This window comes from Parasteatoda tepidariorum, chromosome 9 (assembly GCF_982258835.1).
Source record: "Parasteatoda tepidariorum strain Cologne lab strain chromosome 9, Ptep-v5.0, whole genome shotgun sequence".
NCBI classification, from domain to species: domain Eukaryota; kingdom Metazoa; phylum Arthropoda; class Arachnida; order Araneae; family Theridiidae; genus Parasteatoda; species Parasteatoda tepidariorum.
In genome coordinates, this window is record NC_141763.1 from 88,480,626 (window position 1) to 88,504,246 (window position 23,621).

Consider the following 23,621-nt stretch of genomic DNA (forward strand, 5'->3'; position numbering starts at 1 on the left):
AATCAAGCATGAACAAAGTAATTTTCAGATTATAGAATATGCCTCAAATACATATTCTATAGTTACAATTCCATAGCTACTTTTAAAAATAAATAAAATGCACTCATATTTTTAACGAAAAAATTGATCCATGGCAGAATTTTTTTAATATTAAGTCTACCTGTTGCCCTGATTGCGACCATTCAAAAATTTCCCTGATTTCTGTAACCAATGGCATAGATTTTATAAATTTTTCAATTATGCCATATTTTTATACATAAAATATATTACGAAACACTCATACGTGCTGTTAAAACTTAATATAAACTAATTTTTTGGACACAACTATCACAAAACCAATATTTTCAACAACAAAAAAAAAAAAATGTATAATGCATTTTGGAGATTTACAACATACAAATAATAGTTAGTGATCTATTCAAAGCCAAAATGTTCAGAAATAAATATTTCTTCCTAGCCTTAAAAAATAGGCAAATTCTAATGCTCTTTCAAGACTGCAATCAAAATAAAACGAAATAAATAAATCAAAACTTTTATGTAACTTCAGGAACTGAAACTTTGAAAACATAAGAAATATTATTTTATTGCTTAAATAAAAGACAATAAATACCTGGACCATATCCTGGTCTAGATGGACCAAAGTTAGATGGTTCTTGAGAATAATTTCCCATTCCTATGAGAAAATATATCAAAATATCAATAAAACATAACATAAATGGAAATTTACTAAATATACTCATCGTTGAAGATACAATGGTAATTGATAAAAAAAACTAGTAATAAGAAATGGTAAACTTAACAATGAATACTAATTTAACCTTAAAAAAGAAAATTAAAATCCTAAAATTAAGCTGTTAAGATTTCACTAAATCACAGCTGTCAATTCATCAAAATAAATATAAGGGATAAAATATAGAATTTCAATCAAAACATTTTTTTTTAAAACAATTCATTTCTGCCTCCTGCTTGCCCAAATCATGAAGTCTTGTAGTTGCCTCTCATTCACTTCCTTAAATGTCAATATTCTTCAAACAGAAAAAAAAAAGATCTCTTTGTTTATAAAATAAATAATTATTTTTTATGTAGGAACAGTTTGTTAATATTTTAATCACAACCAAATGAATATATATATATATCATCATGCAGTTAAAATTATTTGGGCATCAGAATAGATAACTAAAATATTTAAAATGCTAACTAAGGCACTAATTAATTTTCACAAACGTTTATTCTGCCCAAATAATGCAGCGTAGGAGTGACTTTTGAGACATTAAAAAAATTAAATCACTAACACTTCATTATGCATCATTTTCAGATATAGCATAGAGGGCCAACTGTTGAATATTCACAGCAGTTACAAAAATAACACATTGTTCGCGAGAAAGCATTATTTTGACGACAGGGCTTTCAAAAAACAGCATCAAGCCTAATTTTTATCTTTCTTTTTTAAGTAACACATTTCCTAAATAGTGAATTTTAAAAGTATAGATAAAAATTGAAAAATTAAATTTTGTTTTATTTATTTATAATTTTTTTTCTTGTTTATTAAAAAAAAAACGTTTTCTTTTGATAGTTTGGGGCAACTTTGTTGAAAGTTTGAACAAAGGCGGGAAGTATAAAATAAAAAAAAGCCAAGGGAAAAATATGGGTACGTTTCGCGACACAAAGCATTTGGAGCCTGCTACGAAGATTTCTGAAACTTTTAAAAAACAATCTTTTGACAGCTGATTTTTCATATAAGATCCAATTTATAGTGATGTCTTTATCCTTTTCTTAAGTAAAAATTATAAAGAATAACAAAATCACAAGTTTTAGAAACTTAAGGAACATTTTTACTGGATTTGGTTTGATCGTTCAGCTGAAAAGCTACCAATCACATTTTCAATTTCTTAAAGTATATTTTATATGAAATTTCAATTTTAATTAAAAAAAATGAAACGTTTGTTTCGAAAACATATTAATTCAATAAAAATCCGTTTGTTTGTAACAAAAAAAAGAGAAGGATGGAATATTTCTACTCTTCTTTTAACATTTAAACCAATTAAACCTTTTCTGCTTGTTTCAATGGCAAAGTCAGAAAATCTTGGAGCAAGCTTCAAAAATCCTAAGTCAGAGAACAATTGTTGAAACAAAATATAAATAAAATAACATTTTTTCAACATACCCGAAGGATTAGACCCAGATTGAGAGCTTGATGATGTACCAGACCCAGAGGGGCCCCCAGAAGGAGGACCACCCATTCCAGGGCCAGAAAAGTTTTCAGTTCCAGGTGCAGGAGGATTGGGAGGTGGTGGACCACCAGGGCCGGGCATGGGTCCACCATACCCATAATTGCCATAGCCTAACATTTCACAAAAAGAAGAAAAATACTCATGTAATTAAACATGTAATAATAACACCAGACAAAAAAAGCCTGTTATATAATTTACTGCCTAAGTATTTGTAACATTCTCTAGTATTAATTTTCATTATTTAGTATTAAAAATATTCCCTGATTATATAAAGGAACAGGTTTAAAAAAATATCCCCAGCCACAATACATCAGTTATAAAAATAGCAAATTCATAAAAATAATATTAGTGGACAAAAAAAAATAACATTCAAAAGCTTTAAAAGTGTATACATCACTATTACAATATGAAATAACTATCATTCCTTTATACAGTAGAGAACCATTTATCCGGTAACCAGGTAACCGGGAGAAATTTAGCTCGGTTTGCCCGCCATTTTAAACTAGAATGATTATGAAAATAAGCTGAAATTGGACTCATCGTTGAAGTTGAGTAGAGGAAAATGTGAGAAAGGGGAGATTTTTTCCCTCCCGCTTACCCAGAGAAACGTAATTTCTTCTGTGACCTTGAAGATCTTTAGATCGAGAGGAGGCAGGGGAGGAAAGTTTTATTTTCTCTTTTAGGCCGTCAATCAAACTGAAAGGAGTGGCATGCTGATTTCGTTTTCTCTTTGATTTACGAGAGGGAGGGTAAAATGCATTGCACATGCTTATCAGTGAACAGACGATGAAAGAGAAAAATACATTTATCTATTTGACATCACTTAATAAAAATAAAATCTTTTTCTTTTGAATCAAGTCTGATTTTTTGGAAGTGCGGTATCATTTGCAAGTTTTTCTTGATGTGGAATCACATCTGCTTTAATTAAAAATCGTGTTTTTTAATCTTGTTTTTCTTGTCTAAACTTGCAGAATTTTTTATTCTTTTAAATGTTATTTTTCTGGTAAATTTTTTTTTTTTTTTGGATTTAGGAGTGCCTTCCCCCCCCCACTATAAAATGTGTTACACTTTTTCCTTGTAATTCGGGTTCTATAAAACATCAATAAATGATACTTTTTGGGTAATTCAGAAAATCGGGAAATTCAGACATCCGGGATAGCGATGGTCCCGACCATCCTGTATAATTGGTTCTCTACTGTACCATATAAATGCATCATGCAATAATATGATATTCCCACATATTAATAAACCTAACAAACCAAACTCATGGGTTTTAACAATTCCCAACATTTTCTACATATCTTGAAAAATCTTTTAGCTTAAGCAATAAATCAGAATCTTCATTCAAAGAATTGCTGTATCCTCAAAATGTGTTCCAGCATTATAGAAAAGTTTTTTTTTAATAATCTGTCACCTTCAGAATTTTTCGGATGAATTTCAGAGCGCTCTGTATTTTACTTGCGATGAAGAAACAAAACTAGTTAAATATAGCAAAATTAAATTTTATTTATTGAAACTACAGCTGAACAGCAAATATGGTTACATCTAAGAAACAATATGAAAAAAGAAACTGTTAAAATTTGCCAACAAATAAGGTGAAAACTGTGTAAGATGACAATTAACAGTGCAACGTTTTAATGGTGAACATAAAAAGGCAATCATTCCATAGAAAGTGACCAAATTATTTTAGTCTTTTAAAAACATAATTAGTCAACTTGGCAAAACTGTTGCAAAATCAAATTCCTTGCCAATTATCAGGTTTATAAATTAAATCCCAAATAATTTTATCCTAAATTATAGTCATTTTGTAATAATAAAAGTTTTCAATTTGTTGGAGATAATTTAGTGTTAATGCCATATAGACAACAATAGACCTAAATAAAAAGTGTATCACACTTATTGAATTCCCTAATAGGCTTGATTCAATGCCACAGTGGACTAATCATAAGACACTGTTCCCAGTAGATCACAAAAGTCAATCATCAATGGTAATGGTCAGTGTGACCACTTTGACCAGACTGTGAATGGATCTAGGGTGTGCAGTATTGGTTTTCTTTAAACTATTCTACAGTGAAGTTGTTGGGCTACCAATGCCTCTGATTCATCCTCAAGGATGTTTCTCTGACTGTAGCCAATACCCCATTGTGCAGCTTTGATGCGACATAAATAAAGTACTACTGTACAATTGGTTGTAACAGCTACATATAATTATTACAGTTGATGCATACAATTATTATAGATATTACACAGAGTTCTCCCTAGGAATGAAAAAGGGCAGAGTGCCTCCTCACAGAAAAGGGCTCTTTGAATTTTGAAAGGGCACTTACTACCGTTAAAATTTATCAAAATATGTAATATGAAAATAACAGAAACATTTTAAGCTTTAGAAAAATAATTAAAGGAATGCTAAATGACAATCTCTGTACAAATTTTCTTCTTTTTCTTAAAAAAAAAAAGAAAAAAAAAAGGATTAATTACCAAATTTAATGATTTCTTTATATCTTAAATTGAAAATTATAAGAAAATAAACATTTAGAGGCTCAGTTTTAAATAAAAGGCATTTCTTAAAAATAAAAAAAATTTAACATTTAAAATTACTAATAAATTTATTGAAAAGACATGATTATCTCTGAGGCGGAATATAATGCGAATTTCAACTGTATAACTAGAAAACATAAGACAAATTTTATTTAAACTAAGCAATCAAACTAAAAATTAAAGTTAATAATTATCAATAACTAAATAAATCAGAAGTGGACTTTTTTATTAAAACAGATGATTAAGAAAACAATAATTTCTTGAAAAAATAAAAGGCAAGTACTTTCCTGAGGTGGCGGCTTATTTTTTTAAAAAAAAACAAGGAGTACGCATTTATAGGAATCAAAGGGCAAGGGGGAGACCGCCCTTCTAAAACGCCTAAGGACAACACTGTATTACAATTGTCAGAAAAAAAACACACAATTATAGAATATTTTTTTATGGCGTGAATAACAATGAAAACTTATTGAAAAATATATATTTTAAATACCTCGAAACAAGAGATTACAAGCCTACCCGTCTAATATTCCTAAAATTTTGCTCTTTTCGGAGCATTTAATTTTAAAGATTTGACATTACAAATTTTGAAAACATACCATAACCACCATAGCCTGGTTGACCATAACCTTGAGGACCAGAAGGACCATTGTAGCCAGGACCATATCCAGGTCCACATCCCCAGTTGTTATATCCAGGACCATAGCCACCTAAAATTTGTTATAAAAAAAGTAAGAAATGAAAATTACACATGTCTGTAATTATTTTAAAACATTTTGCAGAGGAAAGAACTGCTTCTTAAGCCTATAAAACAGCTATATTAAATGTTCTATCAAATAGCAATATGAAATCCATATGACCATTACAATATGTTCTAAAAATGGTTATGTAAAATGGGCTAGAGGAATAATGACCAATGTGGGTTGAACAAAGAATATGGCATAAACATCCCGCGTGCAGTGAATTATCCCAAACGTGTAAAAAATTTGCAGTGGCATTAGGAAAACAAGTGTCTTATTGTTAGGAAAACACCTCAATATTCAAATTTTGGCTTTTAAAGAAGTTTTATCATTATCATCATAGTCAACCAGACAGCCCAATGTGGGCCAATGCCTTCCTCTGAAGATTTCTCCATAACGACTTCCGATTTATCTTTGATATCCAATTCTTTTCACCGGGTCAGCCCATCTCAACCGCGGCCTTTGTGAAGAATTTGTTTTTATAGAACTATTTCACGAAGAAACTGTTTTAGAAATGAAAAATTTGTGGAAGGCACGTTAAAGGACTCAAACCCCTGGCCTGTCTCAGCAGATCTTGATGATCAGGTACCAAATAGGGAAAGACAATTAAATTGGCCTTTAAAAGTTGACCTCTAGTCTAAGTTGACAAGTCTAAGTCTAGTCAACTTACACAGGTTTCTTTGTAGTCATTTTAAATTTTTAGATCTGCTAAAAAAAAGAAACTGTAACTACTGAAAAAGTATTTTATAAATACATGCACAAATAATATTTACCAGGTTGGGGTCCCCAGCCACCTACAAAAAAATAAATTTAAAAAAATTACAATTAACATACCAGAGAATAAAAAAAATTAGATAAATATTTGTGAGTTTAAGCAAAACAATTAGCATGCAAGTGAGTTTATATTAATCTAAATTCCTCTATATGGAAAATGTCAACTAAAGTTATTAAAAATATCAAAATTAATAATTTCTTTTAAGATGAATACAAAGATAGCACTTCATTAACTAAGAAGAAATTGTAAGTGAAATGAAATCTATATTAGATTTATATTATTTAAATGAACTCTTACTTAAAAATAAAATTTCAAAACAAGTTTTCCAAATTTATAAATGAAAGTATTACATTTCAACGTGGATAGTAACTCAAAAAAGTTTTTAAATTTAATTTACTTTAATCTCATAAACAAATGGGGATTAAGAAATACAAAATTTCATAACAATAAAAAAAAGAAGAAAAAAAGACAGTAAAACATGATTTTGGACACAAAACCTATTACAGTAGAGAACCATTTATCCGGTATCCAGATAACCGGGAAACCAGAAAACCGGGAAAAATTTTGCTCGAATTTCCCGCCATTTTAAACTAGAACGAAAAAAGCGGAAATGGGATCATCCTTGAAGTTGAGTAGAGGAAAATGTAAGGAAGGGGAAGATTTTTTTCCCCGTTTACCCAGAGAAACGTCATTTCCTCCGTGACCTTGAAGGCAGGCAAGGGAGGAATGTTTTATTTTTTCCTTTAGGCCGTCAATCAAACTCAAGGGTGTGGCATGCTGATTTCGTTTTCTGCTTGATTTACGAGGGGGGTGGGGAAAATGCATTGCATGCATATCAGTGAACAGAAAAAGAAAACAGAAAAATATATTTATTTGACATCGACTAATAAAAATAAAATCTTTTTCTTTTGAATAAATTCTTATTCTTTGGAAGTGCGGTGTCAATTACAAGTTTTTCTTGGTGTGGAATCACATCTGCTGTAATTAAAAATCTTGTTTTTATCAACAAAAAAATAAAATAAAAGAATTGTTTATTATTTTAAACATAGGATTATTTTATGAAGCAGATTGCAGTTTTGTTTTTCTGATTCCACTACGTTTGATTTTTTTTCTTTTCGCGATAAATTTCGCACTCAATAAATTAATTCTTTTTATTCATAAATTTTATCATTAGGTTTTTTTTTTTTTTTTTTTTTTTGAATTCCGTTGATTTTGCCTTGTTTCGGGTTTTACTATTTATGCGAGTGCCTTTTTTAATTATCGTTTCGGTTCGATAGTTTTCAAGTGTTTTTATTTAGATTAATAAGTTTTCCATTTATTTTATCGTTTCCCCCGTATTATTAGGTATGAAATATATTGCGTTATTTAATCATTGGTTTTGTTTATATTATTTAATTTAGGAATTGTAATTATTTTTAAAAAATAAATATGAGAATTTGTATTTTTTAAACTTGATTTTCTTGTCTAAACTTGCAAATTTTTTTGTTCTTTTAAATGTTATATTTCTACCATTTTTTTTTCTTTTTAAAGTTAGGAGTACCTTTCTTTTTTCTCTTACTTTATGCATTACACTTTTTCCTTGTACTTCGGGTTCGATAAAACATCGATTAACGACACTTTTTGGTCGATCCAGAAAACCGGGAAATTCAGATATCCGGGATAGCGATGGTCCCGAGCATCCCGGATAATTGGTTCTCTACTGTATATACAAAACTTAGTGGACAGGAGTAAATGCCCAATAAGTTTGAGTTGCATCTTTCATAATTTTTATCATGTGAGTATACCTTTATCCTACTAAATTTTTACCCTGTAAGGTTAATTATAGATAATTTTAATCCTAAGCTTGCAATTCCTACACCAAACAAGTTTATCTCTGAGCACGGGCATGGTCCTGGGTTGGGTCAAATGGTCCATGGCTAAGACTATTATATTTTTTCAAAAAAGGAAAAATTCATAGTTGTTTGAATTTCAAAATATTGTTAAAATTGGGGGGGGGGGGTAGAAAAAATATTTTACTTCTTTTTTACATCACTTTTATGACTTAAATCTTTTTCCATTAATCATTATATTTTTACCTAGTTTAATTTATTTTTATTCATCAAAGATAAAATGTTTTCTCAAATTTACTGTATAACCCAAAGATTGTTTTAAAAACCTTCCCTCTTTCTTTTTTTCTTTTTCAGCTCTTCATACATTTATTTATACATCATACATTTAATTTCTCATAAAGTGAATAAGAGAGGCAATTCACATATGAATGATGACCACAAGTTAAATTTGAAATTAAATAGTTTTACTATGAGCTAACAATAACATTAACTTTCACCTCCAAACTCTTACATATTGAAATTACATTTAATCATACAAACTATTATAACTATAATGGCTCATCCTTACAAAAAGGTTTGGGAACGCTTGACAAAATATTTTATAGTAAAAAAGGACCTTTCACGGATATTTTACTGTAAAAACAGAGCCTTCACAAAATATTTTATGGCAAAAATGGTCCCTCACAAACTATTTAATCCTAACCTTTGCAAAATATCAATCACTTTTTACCATTTAAATTCAAAGAATGGTTCTGCAAATGAGGTTTAGTTTTTATTTTACTCATATATGCTTTTTTGATAAAATATTGTTTCACAGAAACTTGTCAAACGAAACATCACAAAAAAAAATATGTTAAAAAATCTCCTACTTGAAGTTTTCTACTTAAATATTTATAAGTAAATGTACCCAAGAAATTACCTATTGGAGCTTGTTAATTTTTTTCCTTTCATTTATTTAAATGTAGAACATCTATTTTTTTTTAAAGCAAACTTTACAGAATGGCAAAAATTACAATTAGCACAGGCAGTTCTTGTGAACAATGCATCAGAATTGGCATGATTTTAATGACTTGATTAAAAAAATAATCGATTTAAGTTTAAAATATGTTTTATCAGGATATCTCAAAAATATGTTCTTAAGATCGTTATTCTCAGGTCTGTGAGAGGGTAATGTATGGAAATTATTGTTTAATCTACCAAAAAAATTAAAACATAAAAAGACTATATATGGATTAAAGTGATGTGAAACTTTTAAATTATAACTTTAGGTGTGCAAAAAATAATTTACTATTCATTAAGCACATTTAAATACAACTTTATTTTGTGCTTAATAAAATACAAATGCTTTCAAAACTTAAGTAGTTTGAGTTAATGAAGAAAGACTTGCTTTGCCAAGAGTAATTGAGAATAATTGATTTTTTTATGTTCCTGATCTAAATTCATGCTTTAATTGAATCTAAGCTGTGATTTACATTTCCCAGTGAGTAGGTTCAATAATTATATAATCACTTTAACCATTTTCTTAGAACTGCTAAAAGCTTTAGTATACATTGTTTTCAAAATGCATTCAGTATTATAAATATATTCAATCATAGCCATGATTAGTACATGAAAAAAAATGGATTTAAATAAAAAACCTTTTTTAACTATAACTTTTGCAAGTATTATCGTCCATTAAGATTCTTAAGCTTTTCACACAAACAAAATATAAAGTAGTCAACAGAAAGTCTACTCTGTAACAAATAAAACTAAATTTCAGCAAAAATATTACAGACCTTGAGGTCCATAAGGAGGTGCACCCCACCCCCCTTGATAACCACCAGGTGGGCACATTCCATTATTCATTGGAGGACCCATTGGACCAGGCATAGGTCCAGGAGGACCACCAGGACCCATAGCTGGTCCACATGGTCCAGGTGCACCTGGAGCTGGAGCACCAGGTCCCCATCCTGGGCCCATAGATGGACCACACCACTGATTTGAAGGGCCAGCATTTTGACCTTGTGAGGGCCTCTTTTTATCCTGTGGTTCAGCATGCTTACATTCAATCTGAAAAACACAGTATTAACACAAATAAAGTATTAAATAATAACAAGGAATTTCGTTTCCTAAAACAGTGTTATAAGAAATTAAATATTTTGCACTGAAAAAAATTACCATGTTTTCAATTTATCTAATACAACAATTAACAAGAGCACAGCATTAAGTAATGCACATAATGCAAATTTAAGAAAAAAGAAATTAATGGCAAAAAGAAACAGCGGTAAAAAAACTCATTTCTTCTTAGCATAACTTTAAAATGCATGTTAAAGGTTGTAACAAACTGGTTTCTTAGAACACTGCATGTAGACAAGTGTTTTGGCGATTAGGGAGAATGTACTTTTCCTGTACCCTAGCTTCTCACGAACTGTGTCATAGGCAGATCCAAAGACATTTTGTGACGTCACCTTATGAAATTCAATGACATTTAATGGTTTTCTTACATGGCCTAATCAATTTTAACAGGTTGTCGTCTCTCAGATTAAACTTCAGTAACTAAACACATTTGTCTCTTTTACATATTTTACAACACCAAAAATAAAAGACTGGTGGGAAAAAACGGCAAGTACTATTTTTATTACAGGGGCATGGCAAACAGCACTGACAAACCACAATTTCGTAAATTTCACAGCACGACCATGGCTAAGATAATTTTAATACCATATCTAATCCAGTTACTATTGTTCGGCATTTCGAGCAGCAAAAAGTTTGACAGATATAAACAGCTTCATCCCTCTGCTAGATTTCTCAGCAGAATAATTACATAGACTAGAATCTAATACAAACATGTTGTAAAAACATGCCCACGAGAGGAACAAGAGCAAAAGAAGTGGTATATTAGTAGAATCATCAACATAAAACTACATTATCTACAGAAAATACATTATCTACAGTAGAAATACTTAGTATAGTAGAATTATCTATTCTAAGAGTTATCTACATAATATAAAGGCTACAAAAATTACCTTAAAATAAACAGCAGCTGACTTACTCAATGATTTTCTAACCATGCAGGAGATTTTCTGCTATCTAGTGATAATTTCAACAATATCTATCCTATCTAGTAATAATTTAGTGACAAGTCACATGGCTTCCTGAGGAGATAATCCTCACAGGAAATAATGCATAATTTGGTGTAAATGCACATTTGTTATTGTTGATCCCCAGAATGTTACAGGTTTTCATCCATATCAATGCAACCAATACAGCTTTTTTTCTTTCTTTTTAAATCACTGCTTTTTGCCAGTTGAAGTTAAAAAATCATTTTTATCCAGATTTCAGTATTTTACTTAAAAAATTGACATGTGCATTACTTATTGATATGCCCTTATATTTTAAGAATTCAGTAAAAGATCACTTTAACTGATAACTCTACTTTTCGAGTTGAAGAAAATGTCATAGTCGACTTTAGGTGTAGAACATTAATTTAATAAACACAGTTTTTAATTATAAAAAATTCTCTTTACTAACGTTTTTGTACTCTTTTAAAAGTATACTCTTAATAAAAAAAATTGTTTGGAAAATAAATTGTTAATTCTTTTAAACAGTCTAATGCTTTTTTTTTTATTCCTTAAAATATCATTTAAATTAGAAAAACTATCGAAAATTCAAACATTTAAATAAGATTTTAGTTTTTATAATCGAATGCTGATTTTTTTGAAAGAGAATTTGATTACAGTATATAATTTAAAGAGCAATTCAGTAATTTTTATTATTAATTGAAAAAAAAAATTAAAATTTTTAATTTTTTGTTATATTTATACAAGGCCTTAACCTTACATCTCTAATCTACAGTATGGCAACTAACAAATGCAAAGGAGTATGTTTTTTTTATTCTGAATAAAATTGGAGCATATAGCTCGAAATAATTTCAGAAAATATTGCTATCAAATTACTTTAATGGAAATAAAACTAATGTTCCCTATTATGGTTTTTAAGGTTTCTTGAGACTTCAATAATTCTAACTTTACAAGTAACCTAAGTGCATAAATAAACATAATATATACACTACAAAAATCAATCACAACTTACTCTACTTTCTTTCTTACACTTATTCTAAAGTTACAGAATATGTAATAAGGGAAAAAGTGACACTTTTCTACAAGATGCCATAAAAATTTTGGAACAAAATAGAAATAACTAAAAAAAAATTTAAGTATTTTTTCTTCTAATTTTAAACACAAAATTGTGTAAGAAAACAACTAATGTCCTTATTAATTAAATAAAAAATATTGAAATTATGCTTATAAATTTATTACTTTCAAGCTAATTTAATTTTATTCAGTTCCAAAATGTTTTTATCACACTTTGTACTTTTAAAACAAATTAATAACTACATAATTTAATAAAAACAACTTCATAAAAATACATATTCATCTTAGTCTGTTTTAACAGAATGTAAAATTAAGAAACTAATTCAAATAGTACGTAACAAAATACTTGTATTTTTCATTAAAATAATGGCATTTAAATGCTATTCTAAATTTAACACTAACCAGTAAGAACCAGATACCAAACAAATTGAACACAATTATCAATATTCACTTTTTAATCCGAAAATATTGTCATTATTGAAAACCAAAGTAAAATTACTTTAGTTAACACTTAGAATCATTCAGAGTAATAATATTAGTTCAGATTCCAAAGTGTTTGAATCCAGAAAATAGAAATCCTTAATGGAAAAAGTAAATAAAAAATATTTAATCATTTTAGAAATTTAATTGAAAAAAAATACATTATAAATTAAATTATAGTTTAAATCGTGTAAAAAATTCAATAACTGCTTTAGTTAAATCAAGGTTATTTAATTTAAAGAGAAAAAATCAAAGTTCATAAGTGAGTTCAAAAAATAAAATCTTTCAAAATATTTTAAGAATTTAAATTTAGTCTTTCAAATTAATGAAATCTTTAAATACAAGATATAATTTTATAACGATCATTTTACGGTGTACTGTACAAATTTATAGTCTTTGATAGTTTTTTAATTCAAAGCTCTTCATTTTGTATGCTAAATAACTATATTGCTAATAAAAACACTAAAAAAACTTTTTTAGCTACAATACCAAAGATAAATTAATCACCAGAGCTTTAAAAAAAATTTACTATTTGTGTACATCAAAAATATTGTATCCAGCAACCAAACTGCCAAACAAAAAAAAAAAAAACAAAAAAATATGTCTAGGAGCAGAATGATACCAAATGTTCTGTTGGTATCATCAAAAATATACAACTCCAGCCTATAAAGTCAATACCATTTTTTAGTGACAAATATTCTCATTTTACAGACTAAAATGGCAAAAAAGGAACCATAATTAGTAAAACATTAAATTAGGTACTTAATATTTTACTAATTACATTTATCTTGAAGGTTAGATCAAAAGCAGAAAATTTTTTAGAAAAAAAAATATTATTTTGTTTCAATAAACAAACTTTCAACTGTAAAACATTTCTAAAAATTCAGGAAAGAAAATGTGGTACTCCTATCTTATCACTTAACATGCTACATAATTACAATTTTAAAAACATTAAAATGAGAAATTTTCAATTATTCGTTGAAAAAATATACTAAAATTTGTAATGTACACAAATATTACCATTTTTTTTAAAAAAGCTTTGTGATAGCTATACTTTTTAGATAAAAATTAGCAGAAAACAAAGAAATATTGTGAAATAGATGCAATATTTTATAGATATTGTTTGTGAATCATTTATATGCAAAGATGCTAGCCATTAATAAAAATACAGCAAATAAAACTAGATTTCGGCTATAACCATAGAGTATAAAATAAACTTAATGCTAAAATATCACCATTACTGAAGCACTATGTCTTCTTGAACATAAGTAAATGATTTCCAGATGTTCACTGCAATAAAAAAGCAAATAAATATAAAATATAAATAAATATAATATTAAAGGGTAATAACTCCACCTTCTTCCCATTGATTTTCACAAAATGCTCAGCGCATACTTGTTTCACGCTGTCTTCTGTCTCGAACGATAAAAATCCAAATCCTATCCATATGATAAAAGTCGTATCTACTTAATTACTAATATAAAGAAACTAGTCAAAGATAAAAATATGTACAACTACAATAAATCCAAGCTTATTTGCAAAAGTAATTCTAAAAGAGTAGATAAATTACAACTATAATATTTGTTTCATTACCTAATCATTTTGGCAAAACTAATCTGACATCGGTTATTTACGAAGTTAACATCTATATTTTTTAGAACAGATAAATATCTCAAACTTCTTTAAATTAATGCACAGAACTCCAATGGTTAGTAAGATTAAATGTAACACACTAATATGAAAGTTTCAAACTCACAAACCGCTCAATTTGTTGTTTAATAATAGAAAAATGGTCAATTTTAGTCACCCCCACAACCGTTAAAACTTCCAATAAAAGATATAGTTATAGAATGTAAAATATATTCTAATTAGACATATTATATTCTATATTCATTTAAAGAGAACCACAAGTTTAAAATTAAATAAAATGAATCATCCAAAACAAAATTAATAACTATACAGAGATTGAATAATAAATAACTTTATTAAGAACATTTTTTTTCTCCCCTTCAACAAATTTGACGAGATAATACATATTTTGTTATTTAAATAGACATATAAAATAATATAAATATATCTATGATTCTGAAGTACCTATTAGACTAGAACTACAATTTTAAATCTAAACATTTCAATAATTAACTTAAATAATTTTAGTGAGAAATGTTTGAATGCAAATAAGCTTAGTTTTAAAAAAAGAATACATAAAAACAAGTAACAGAATAACATAAAATACATGCTTTAAATACAAGAAAATTGTGAAAATCATAATTATTAATTAAATATTTAATTAAAATAAATATATTAAACAGTTAATTACACTATTATAATAACATTATCAAAATATTCAACTGAAAATAAGAATTATTTTAAAACTAATGGAAATTTTCTTTGCATTTTAATGCAACTCCATTAAGATAAAATTCTCAAAATGAACTAATCTTTTGAGAATCTTAACTTCAAAATCTTCTTAGAATCTTATTTTTAATAATAAGGTATAAATCAAAAGGTTAATTTATTAGAGTACTACAAAACTTTTTTTTACATCATAAATATTAATATATTTTTATGTAAAAGTTATACAACCAATCTATGATAAAATCATTAGAATATTCAGCCAAAAAGATAGTGCATGTCACCCTAAAATTTAAAACAAACAAATTGCTTTATTTTTTGAACACTAGTAACCTGAATTTTAATGAGATGCAGTCAAAGACCTATCAATCTATTTACTGTGTACAGCTATAAATGAAATACTTTTAAAATTGTTAGATAAAATTTCCAGGTCTGTGGTTACCTACACATTCAAAATGAGCTACACAGAAATAAAAATATTAAACAGCACATAGAAAAAAGAATGAGCAATTTTAGCTATAATAAACTAGACGTTTTTTTCTTTCTTTCTTTTTTAAAAAATTTAAATGGCATCTTCAATAAATGTTTACTTTATCTACAGGAGTCATAAACAATAATGTAAACTAAATCAAGAATTGAAAACCTTTTTTTTGTAATTTTTGTTATTAGAACTATTATTACTAGAAAGAAAAAAAACTTTAAGAGGACACATTAATTGCGGAAAAAAACTTTTCATGGTAAAATTTCCTTCAAACTCCATAATTTAAAATTTTAAAAACAAAAAAAAAGGTGAATTTAAGATAACCAAGAGTAAACCATGAAATTTCAAATGCTGCAAAAGTAATAATTTCAAATTATAGCAAAAATGCTTCACCACAGCCCAATTCCGTCCTAACTTTTTGTATATTTTGAAAAATATTTTTCAAAAGAAACCCTTCATGGAAAATTCTCACCCACCTACATAAGTAATTTAAAATAAAGAGTTCAGGTAAGCCTAAAGTTAATCATGATGTTTCAAATACTGAAAGAAAAAAATTTGAAATATCAAAATCTAAACAAATTACCGCAAGATTACTCAGCATTAAGCAGAAAGGAAATAATTCTACAACAATTTGAAAGTATTTTATTATTTTAAAATAATTTTTACAACACTTGAACTCCAGATTAAGCTAAACTCACTTTTCTCAAAATTCAAAATAGAATTTGCCACGAATAGTTACTTACATGGCATAGCCTCCTCTTAAGGAGGTAAGGAACTTATGAGATTAACACATCGTTATATCTGTGGCTGAATGCAATTCATTGATTGAAAAGTTTCGAAAAGCTAAGGTTGCATCTGACAAAAGAGTTGAGCTCATCATAAATATACTTTCTAAATTCTCAATTTTTCTTTTTTTTTTTGCATTTCATATACATTAAATCTTCCCAAAAATGGTAGGATAGTTTGAAAAATCATTGGAATCAAAAGATGATAGAATGTTGTGTCTTGCTTATTGGACAAAATCATTTATTTTTACCAAGTTTAACAGGGTTCCCACTCTTTTTGAAAAATTAAGGACTTATGCCACCAGTGACAGTGCCAATCATTTACCTTTCTAAAAACATCAATAAAAAAACAATAATAATAAATAATTTTATTATATAATGTACGCACTGATATAATTGTATTAATTAACAGGGCTCGGCAAAGAAGTACCAGGCTATTTTTGCAAACCCGGGTTGGGTTTTTTGAAGAAAAAAATTTCAGATTGTTAAAAGTTAACATCATTTATAATATAAAAGTTAACATATGAAACTAATTAGTATTCCATTTTTAATGATTTCATTGAAATTGAATTGTAAAATTAAGTGCAGAAATTAAGATTTGCAATTTTTTTCATGTATACTAAAAAAAAAGTAAATAAAGAAAATTGGCAAAAATATTGAAAAATTATTACAGGAAGTTTTAATATTTCGCTACTAGACAGGAAACGTGTTATAACAACTTTCATGATGAACTTTAACAAAAATATTTCCAGCCAAACATGTTATTATGAATTAACTTTACATAATGTTACTAAACATTCTGGTGAAAAACATGAACTAATTTTAAACAAACCAAAAATTGAACAAAAATTAAAAAACAGTATATTAAGTTGCAATGTTAACTGAATAAAATGATTATTAAAAGCTAAGGATCTCTTAGTTGAGTAGATTTAAATTTTTATGTAACATTCTGCTTATCCTTAGTGATGCTAAAAAATTAAAGACTTTTAAAAACCTTATACCAAAATTAAGTACTTTTAAGGGCTCTTATTTTCCAAAATAAAAATTAAGCAGTTTTTAAGGACTTTTAAGGACTGTGGGAACCCTGTTTAAAAATTAGATGACGGCAAATGAAATTAAAAACTATACTTTAAAATTATAGATGTAATTAAACTAAAAAACATTGTTATTTTAAAAATTTATCACTGATTATTCCAATTGAAGTATTTGAGCATGAAAATGGTGATTCATATGGTGAATGCACATAAAAATGGTGATTTTTCAGAAGCATTTCATAATTATTCTCAATTCCTGCCAGCTGTTGATGAACCTTGAAACTAATTTTACAACTGAGTAAAATTAAATTCTGCAGTTTACAAAAATGCAGCATATCATACAATTCCCTCATTCAGTTATTTTTTCCCCCAATTGATTTTAAAAATGTAAGTCAATTTCAGAACTAAACCTAAGGCAGCCCCATTGTTGTTAACTCATAAATTCACAAGAGTTCATCATTAATACGGTGAAACTTGAATGAAAAATGTTAAAATCTTTGTTAAGAAGAGAAGTAGTCATAGCTTTTGATTTTACGAAGATACAGCCTAGTTAGTCATTTTCGAAATGCCCATGCCTAATCATTATTGATACAGGCAGTCCCAAAGTTGCTTATCAATAAATATAGTTTAATATTTTCACCAAAAAATTTTCAAATCTCTGCCAAGTAAAAGAAGTAGTCTTTACTTTTGCTGGATAAATCATTTGATTTTACCATGATACAGCCTTAATTGTCAGAAAATTTTTTTCTATAAAAACAAAAGATGGAAAAAATCAATTGCGTAACAATGTCTAATTCTGATTGCATATTGGGTCAAATCAAATATTTTTTAGAGTGAAGTCTTAACAGAGAAGACATTGAATAAATGGATTAACATATAGGCAGAAGATATTTCTTCTGGAAATTTATGCTCATATACAAGTGACTTTAACCAATTCTCTAATGCTTAAAAAGTTTTTTTTTTTTTAAATAAATAGCTGGAGCCAGATTTAAACAGAATGTAATTAGCAGAACAGTTTAAAACGACATTAATCAGGTAAAATATGAATTCTAAAAGGGAAATTTAGCTCAAAATTTATTTGAACTAATGAATTAAAGCACTGATGAACTAATGAATTATTATTTTTAATTTTAAAAAGTGCTCTGTTAGAAACATAGAATAAAAATGTAACCTAATAATTAAAAAAAGAAAAAGTTTTCAAATTAATTTCTGCATACCTCTAGACTTCTTTTTTTCTTGATCATACATTAAAACAACTTCAATAACCTGCATTGAATAAATAAAATTGATTAATAATTGTAAAAAGCTTGACACTATGAAATTGATACAATTACAATTTATCATTTTTTAAGTATTAAAAAAATAATTTAATACAACTTAAAATATACTTTCAGACAGGATAATATCAAAAAGATAGATTAAAATAAATATAATATTAACTATTTCTGTTTCAAATTTTGAAGCTTTTTAGTGAAGAATGTGGAAGAAAGACTAAGTTTTAAAGCAATCATGGTCAAAATCATGGTTCTAACTTGATATCTATTTATGAGAATAATTGAAGTATTTATATTTAAGAGAAAAAAATTAATTTCGATTAAAATATAATTTTAGCACGACATTAAAAAATTATGCTAAACACTCAATTCAAATGACTGTAAGAGTTTAAAAAGACAATAAGGAAAGGCACATAGTATTTTACACTATTAATATCCAAGCTTATTTGAAACTAAAAAATCAATAACATCTCAGCATTTCAAGCAGAAAATGTGAAATTACTCAGTGAAGAAAAAATATACTATACTAATCATATAATCATTCTTGGGGCAATATAATGATAAGCAACATCTTCAAATTATTTCCAAGTGAACAATAAGATGTTTTATGGTATTGTACCTAATGAAAATTCCTGAATAATTTAAAGTACCTCTCAGGAAAAGAAACAGTTGGATGCCACCCTTGGAAAAAAGAGTGGCTTATTGCTATATTGCCATAACTCATTGATGTTAATGAGTGTTAACACAAAATACGGCCCGAGATGAACATTATAGTGGCCCAGTCAATATATCCGAAGCAAAGTAAAAATAAAATAGAAATGTGAATTAGAAACGAAACTAGCATATAAAATTATAATATACTTTATTTATAAGCTATACGGATCATTTTAAATTGTCCGCTCGAAAATGTAAAATTCTAATTGACTGAAATAGAGTCCGTTTCACACTAAGCTATCAATTAGATAGTACATAATCAGGTTTATCCTATTATAGCGAGGTAAGTTGGTTATCTTGCTCCATGGTTCTCAATCAATTCTGGGATTTGAAAGAAAAAATATGTAAGTTTTTACAAACTATAAATTAAGATACAAGCTTGTTCTCCGATCAAATATGGTTGCAAGATTTATCTTTTATGGTTGATGTAACCAAACACTTATCCAATTTAAATTTACTGTTACAAGGCAAGGATCAGATCATTACTAACATGCTTGACATAATTAAAAAAGCATTCAAATGTAAACTATTTCTTTCGGAAAGGCAACTGAAAAATGAAGATTTAACGCGCTTCCCAACGTGCAACAAGAACAAATCTAGTTTAGATGATACTGCATCGTATCAAAAATACGTAGAAAAAAATTTCGTATCTTAGAACCGAATTTTTCAAACAAGGTTTAAAGATTTTAATTCTTTGGAAGACAAATTTTGTTTGTTTTCTTCGATTTTCTCAATAAATATAGACTCAGTACCCAGTTATATGCAAATGGAAGTGATTGAGATTCAGTGTGACTCAAATTTGAAGGCAAAATTCAGTGAAGTGGGTGTGCCTAAATTTCACGAATATTTACCAGCAAGGTTTGAAAATACTCGAAAATTCGTGTATGAAATCACTTCAAAGTTTGGAAGTACTTATCAGTGAGAGCAATTATTTTCTGTCATGAATGAAAATAAGTCTCTGTCCGAAACCTTATTAATAACGCTCACATTGGGTCAATTTTGAAAGTAGTCTCGGCCAATAAAATTTCTCCCGAAATCGAAAAGATAACAGCAGAGAAGAAATGTCACGTATCGGGACGTAAACAATAATTTAACTTTATACATGTTTATTACAATTCAAAATAAAAATATTTGTTTCTATGAACATTAAATTTTTTTGCGGCCCACCTAAAGTTAAGCATTGTTTATTTGGCCCAAATTAGCTTTTGAGTTTGACACCCCTGGCTTAAATCATAGATAAAATTTTTTTTTAATGTTAAAAAAAAAGAAGACAAAACGGTTGTTTCACTGATCACCTACATTTTACATGAGAATAAAACAAGAGTAAAAAGAAAGCAGTGGAATAAAAATTACATAAAAATGCAAAATTATAATAATAATGGAAGGATAAAAGTTATATTTAATTGCTAAGCTTAAGCTTGAAAGATGCCACAGATTAGAAAAAAGTAGTATAAAAAAACACATTTTAATTAACTTACAGTTCCATATCTTGAGAAAAAACTACGGAGGTCAGTCTCCGTACAATTTGGAGGTAGTCCACCCAGAAATACTTTTGGGAATTGGCCTGCCTTCTTGCCCTAATTCAGAAAAAAGATAGAAGGTTAAAGTTCAGAATAAATATTACAGAGCATGGGTTCCCATATTTTTAGTAATGGTAAGTGCGAGCACTTTGAATGTTTTAATTAAAAATTTTGTTATAGGAAGAAACTCACTGTAAAGAAATTATGTTGCAGAGAGACAATGTTTGGTTAGTCAATAATTCATAAAGCAAATCAACTACTATAGCAATCGCTATTACCAACAATACTGCTGCAATATGATAAAATATATTGAAAAAGGTTTCTTCGTTTCGGGGAAAATAATCACTTACCATGCCGGTTTTAATTACACAACTTTATTGAGACAAAACACATAGAGAACTAAACTACATATACATAAAACAAAAATTAACAGTTACTATTCACGTGACTTTATGCTGCCATCTATATTTCATTTTGAAAACTACTTTAAGCACAAACATATTATTTGAAAGATTTTGGCTCCACTGATAGTTCATTATGACAAGTTTAAGTATAGTATATTTCGAAACCTTTCATATTTGAAAAATACAGCTCATGCTTAATTGAGATGCCAAATGCAGATTCAGTAAAAATAAAATAGAAGAAAATTTAGATAAAATATTGATTCAGCTTTTAGTGTATTTGTGAAGTTTAACATTGGAAATGTTCTCGAGTGTAGACAAAACGATTTATAAAGCCAGTCTACTAATAAATCTAAATGTTCTCAGATAGGATAAGAGTTATAATAGGTGGCGGGCACTGTATACTAAAGTTGTGAGAAACATTTGGGAACCTCATATATAGAATAAGATACAAATAAAAAATAATCAGAAAAATATGTACCTGCTGAGAATCTCTTGAGCTACAAACTTTTGGATCAATCTTTAAAAAAAAGAAAAAGACAGTTGAAATAAATAAAGAATGTTTAATAAATGCAAAAAATGAAATTTTTTATAAAGCTTAACACACTGTTCTGCCATCCACTTCATGTGGTCCATTGGATAACACTTTAGCAACGCAGCTTACATCTTTGAAAGTAACAAAACCAAATCCACGAGATCTGCCAGTCTCATTATTTTTCATAACCACACAATCAACTACTTCTCCAAAGCGAGAAAAATATTCTTGAAGCTTTTCTATAAAAAAAATATTAACCTTTACATTCAGTTAAGAAAAAGAGCAACAACAAAATTAAAGGGGAAAAAAGCTGTTACGTTAGCTAATCAACAAACTATCTGGGAACAAATCAGAAGTTATTATGGGTGAAATTATTTTAAAGCAAGGAAATTAAAATGAAACATTTTACCAAAATTAATCAGTCTTAAACTAGCTTAAAATATCTACTGAATAAACTCTGTTTTTTTTTGTTCATTGATACCTTATTTTAATTAATTTATTTACTAAAATTTGCAAACAGTAATGTTACACTCTACATTCAAATCACTTTGTTAATTTAAAAATAGAGCATTCAGCAAATTTTTCATAATGAGTAAGCAAAAACTAACATAACGTCCAGTTTTCGGGGGAAATCCTTCAGACACACGCCTAGCATCGTGCCGGTTATTATGGTTATGAGGAAAAGTCACTTCGGATAGGGGTGTGTGGTGAATAGTTTTGTCTTAATCTTGGCATAGGTCAACATGATTAAACCAAACGACACCTTCTTTCCTCCATTTCACCCCTATTTAACACATGCTCTCACTTATTACCATGGTAGAAGACAGCCCCAGACTTTTAATCTAGAGGAGTTCTCCTCAAAGCTGCACAGTAAACATAAACATAACGTATAAACCAAAGAATCATAAAAGCTAGAACATGTTTCAGAAGCTTTCAAAAATGTTGGAGAGCTTTAAATATAAAAATTTCCACAAAATAAATGTTTTTAAAGTTGTTGTTTGCTCCATACCTTCGTATGGTGCTGAATATTGGAGCCTCTGCAAAACCAAGAGAGAAAAACTGGAACAAATGTATAAGAATAATTTTATAAACTACAAACAAAGATCTACCAATAAAGTCAAAATTATCACACATGAGGAAATTTTGAGAAGATGGAGATGGGCTAGACATATCCTTCGTCAAAAACGTGACAGCCAAGCTAACATTGCACTTACTTGGGCACCTGATGTAAAATGCAAAAGAGGAAGTCTGAGATTTACTTGACAAAGATACATGCACCAAGACCTGTGCAAAGCAAAACCAAATGGAGGACAGGGGCGTCTGGAAAAAAAGACTTGAAGCCATCTGGTGTAAAGAGGATAGAGAAGGGGAAACAAAAACTGATAGAGTTGCAAACTAATAACTTAACCTAGAAACAATAATGATTTTTTCATATAGTACATGGTCCTTACACTCTATTTGCATGAGGACTGAAAAAAGGTATCCCAAAGCCATTCTCTGACGCCACAAATTTGAAAAAAGGCTTGTCAAATTAACAATATTCCTGAAGCTTAGAACTCCATCTTGTAAGGATAGGTGATGAAATTACAATGTAACACTAAGAGCTAATCATCACGCGCCTGATTCCCAGTTCGACTAAGAATCATCTTCTCCTGACAAAGCTTGCCTAAAAGTAGGCTAGGAGAATCGGAGGTGAAAAATCAGGTTTCTGTTACATTTATAACATCAGTGTCTGATGTCAGGTCTCGTGTTATGGAGTTATGTTAAAGGCAATCATTATTGTCTAAGGACCAATATGT

General features: G+C 28.3%; 1 protein-coding gene across 2 annotated transcripts in view; it reads right to left on the bottom strand.

Annotated features, from left to right (window-relative positions):
- The window catches only part of LOC107455162 (uncharacterized), a 28,935-nt gene that overhangs the window by 1,666 nt on the left and 3,648 nt on the right, over positions 1-23,621 (bottom strand). Inside the window, exons 3-12 of one of the 2 annotated variants that reach the window (XM_016072633.4) lie at positions 21,895-22,061; positions 21,769-21,807; positions 20,845-20,943; positions 18,596-18,644; positions 14,080-14,162; positions 9,886-10,159; positions 6,280-6,300; positions 5,366-5,476; positions 2,165-2,341; positions 611-673 (exon numbers count right to left, since the gene is read on the bottom strand). In XM_016072633.4, coding sequence (XP_015928119.3) covers positions 611-673; positions 2,165-2,341; positions 5,366-5,476; positions 6,280-6,300; positions 9,886-10,159; positions 14,080-14,162; positions 18,596-18,644; positions 20,845-20,943; positions 21,769-21,807; positions 21,895-22,061 — 1,083 coding nt within the window. The remainder of the gene's footprint in view (positions 1-610; positions 674-2,164; positions 2,342-5,365; positions 5,477-6,279; positions 6,301-9,885; positions 10,160-14,079; positions 14,163-18,595; positions 18,645-20,844; positions 20,944-21,768; positions 21,808-21,894; positions 22,062-23,621) is intronic. The other variant, XM_016072634.4, reaches the window with a different exon arrangement.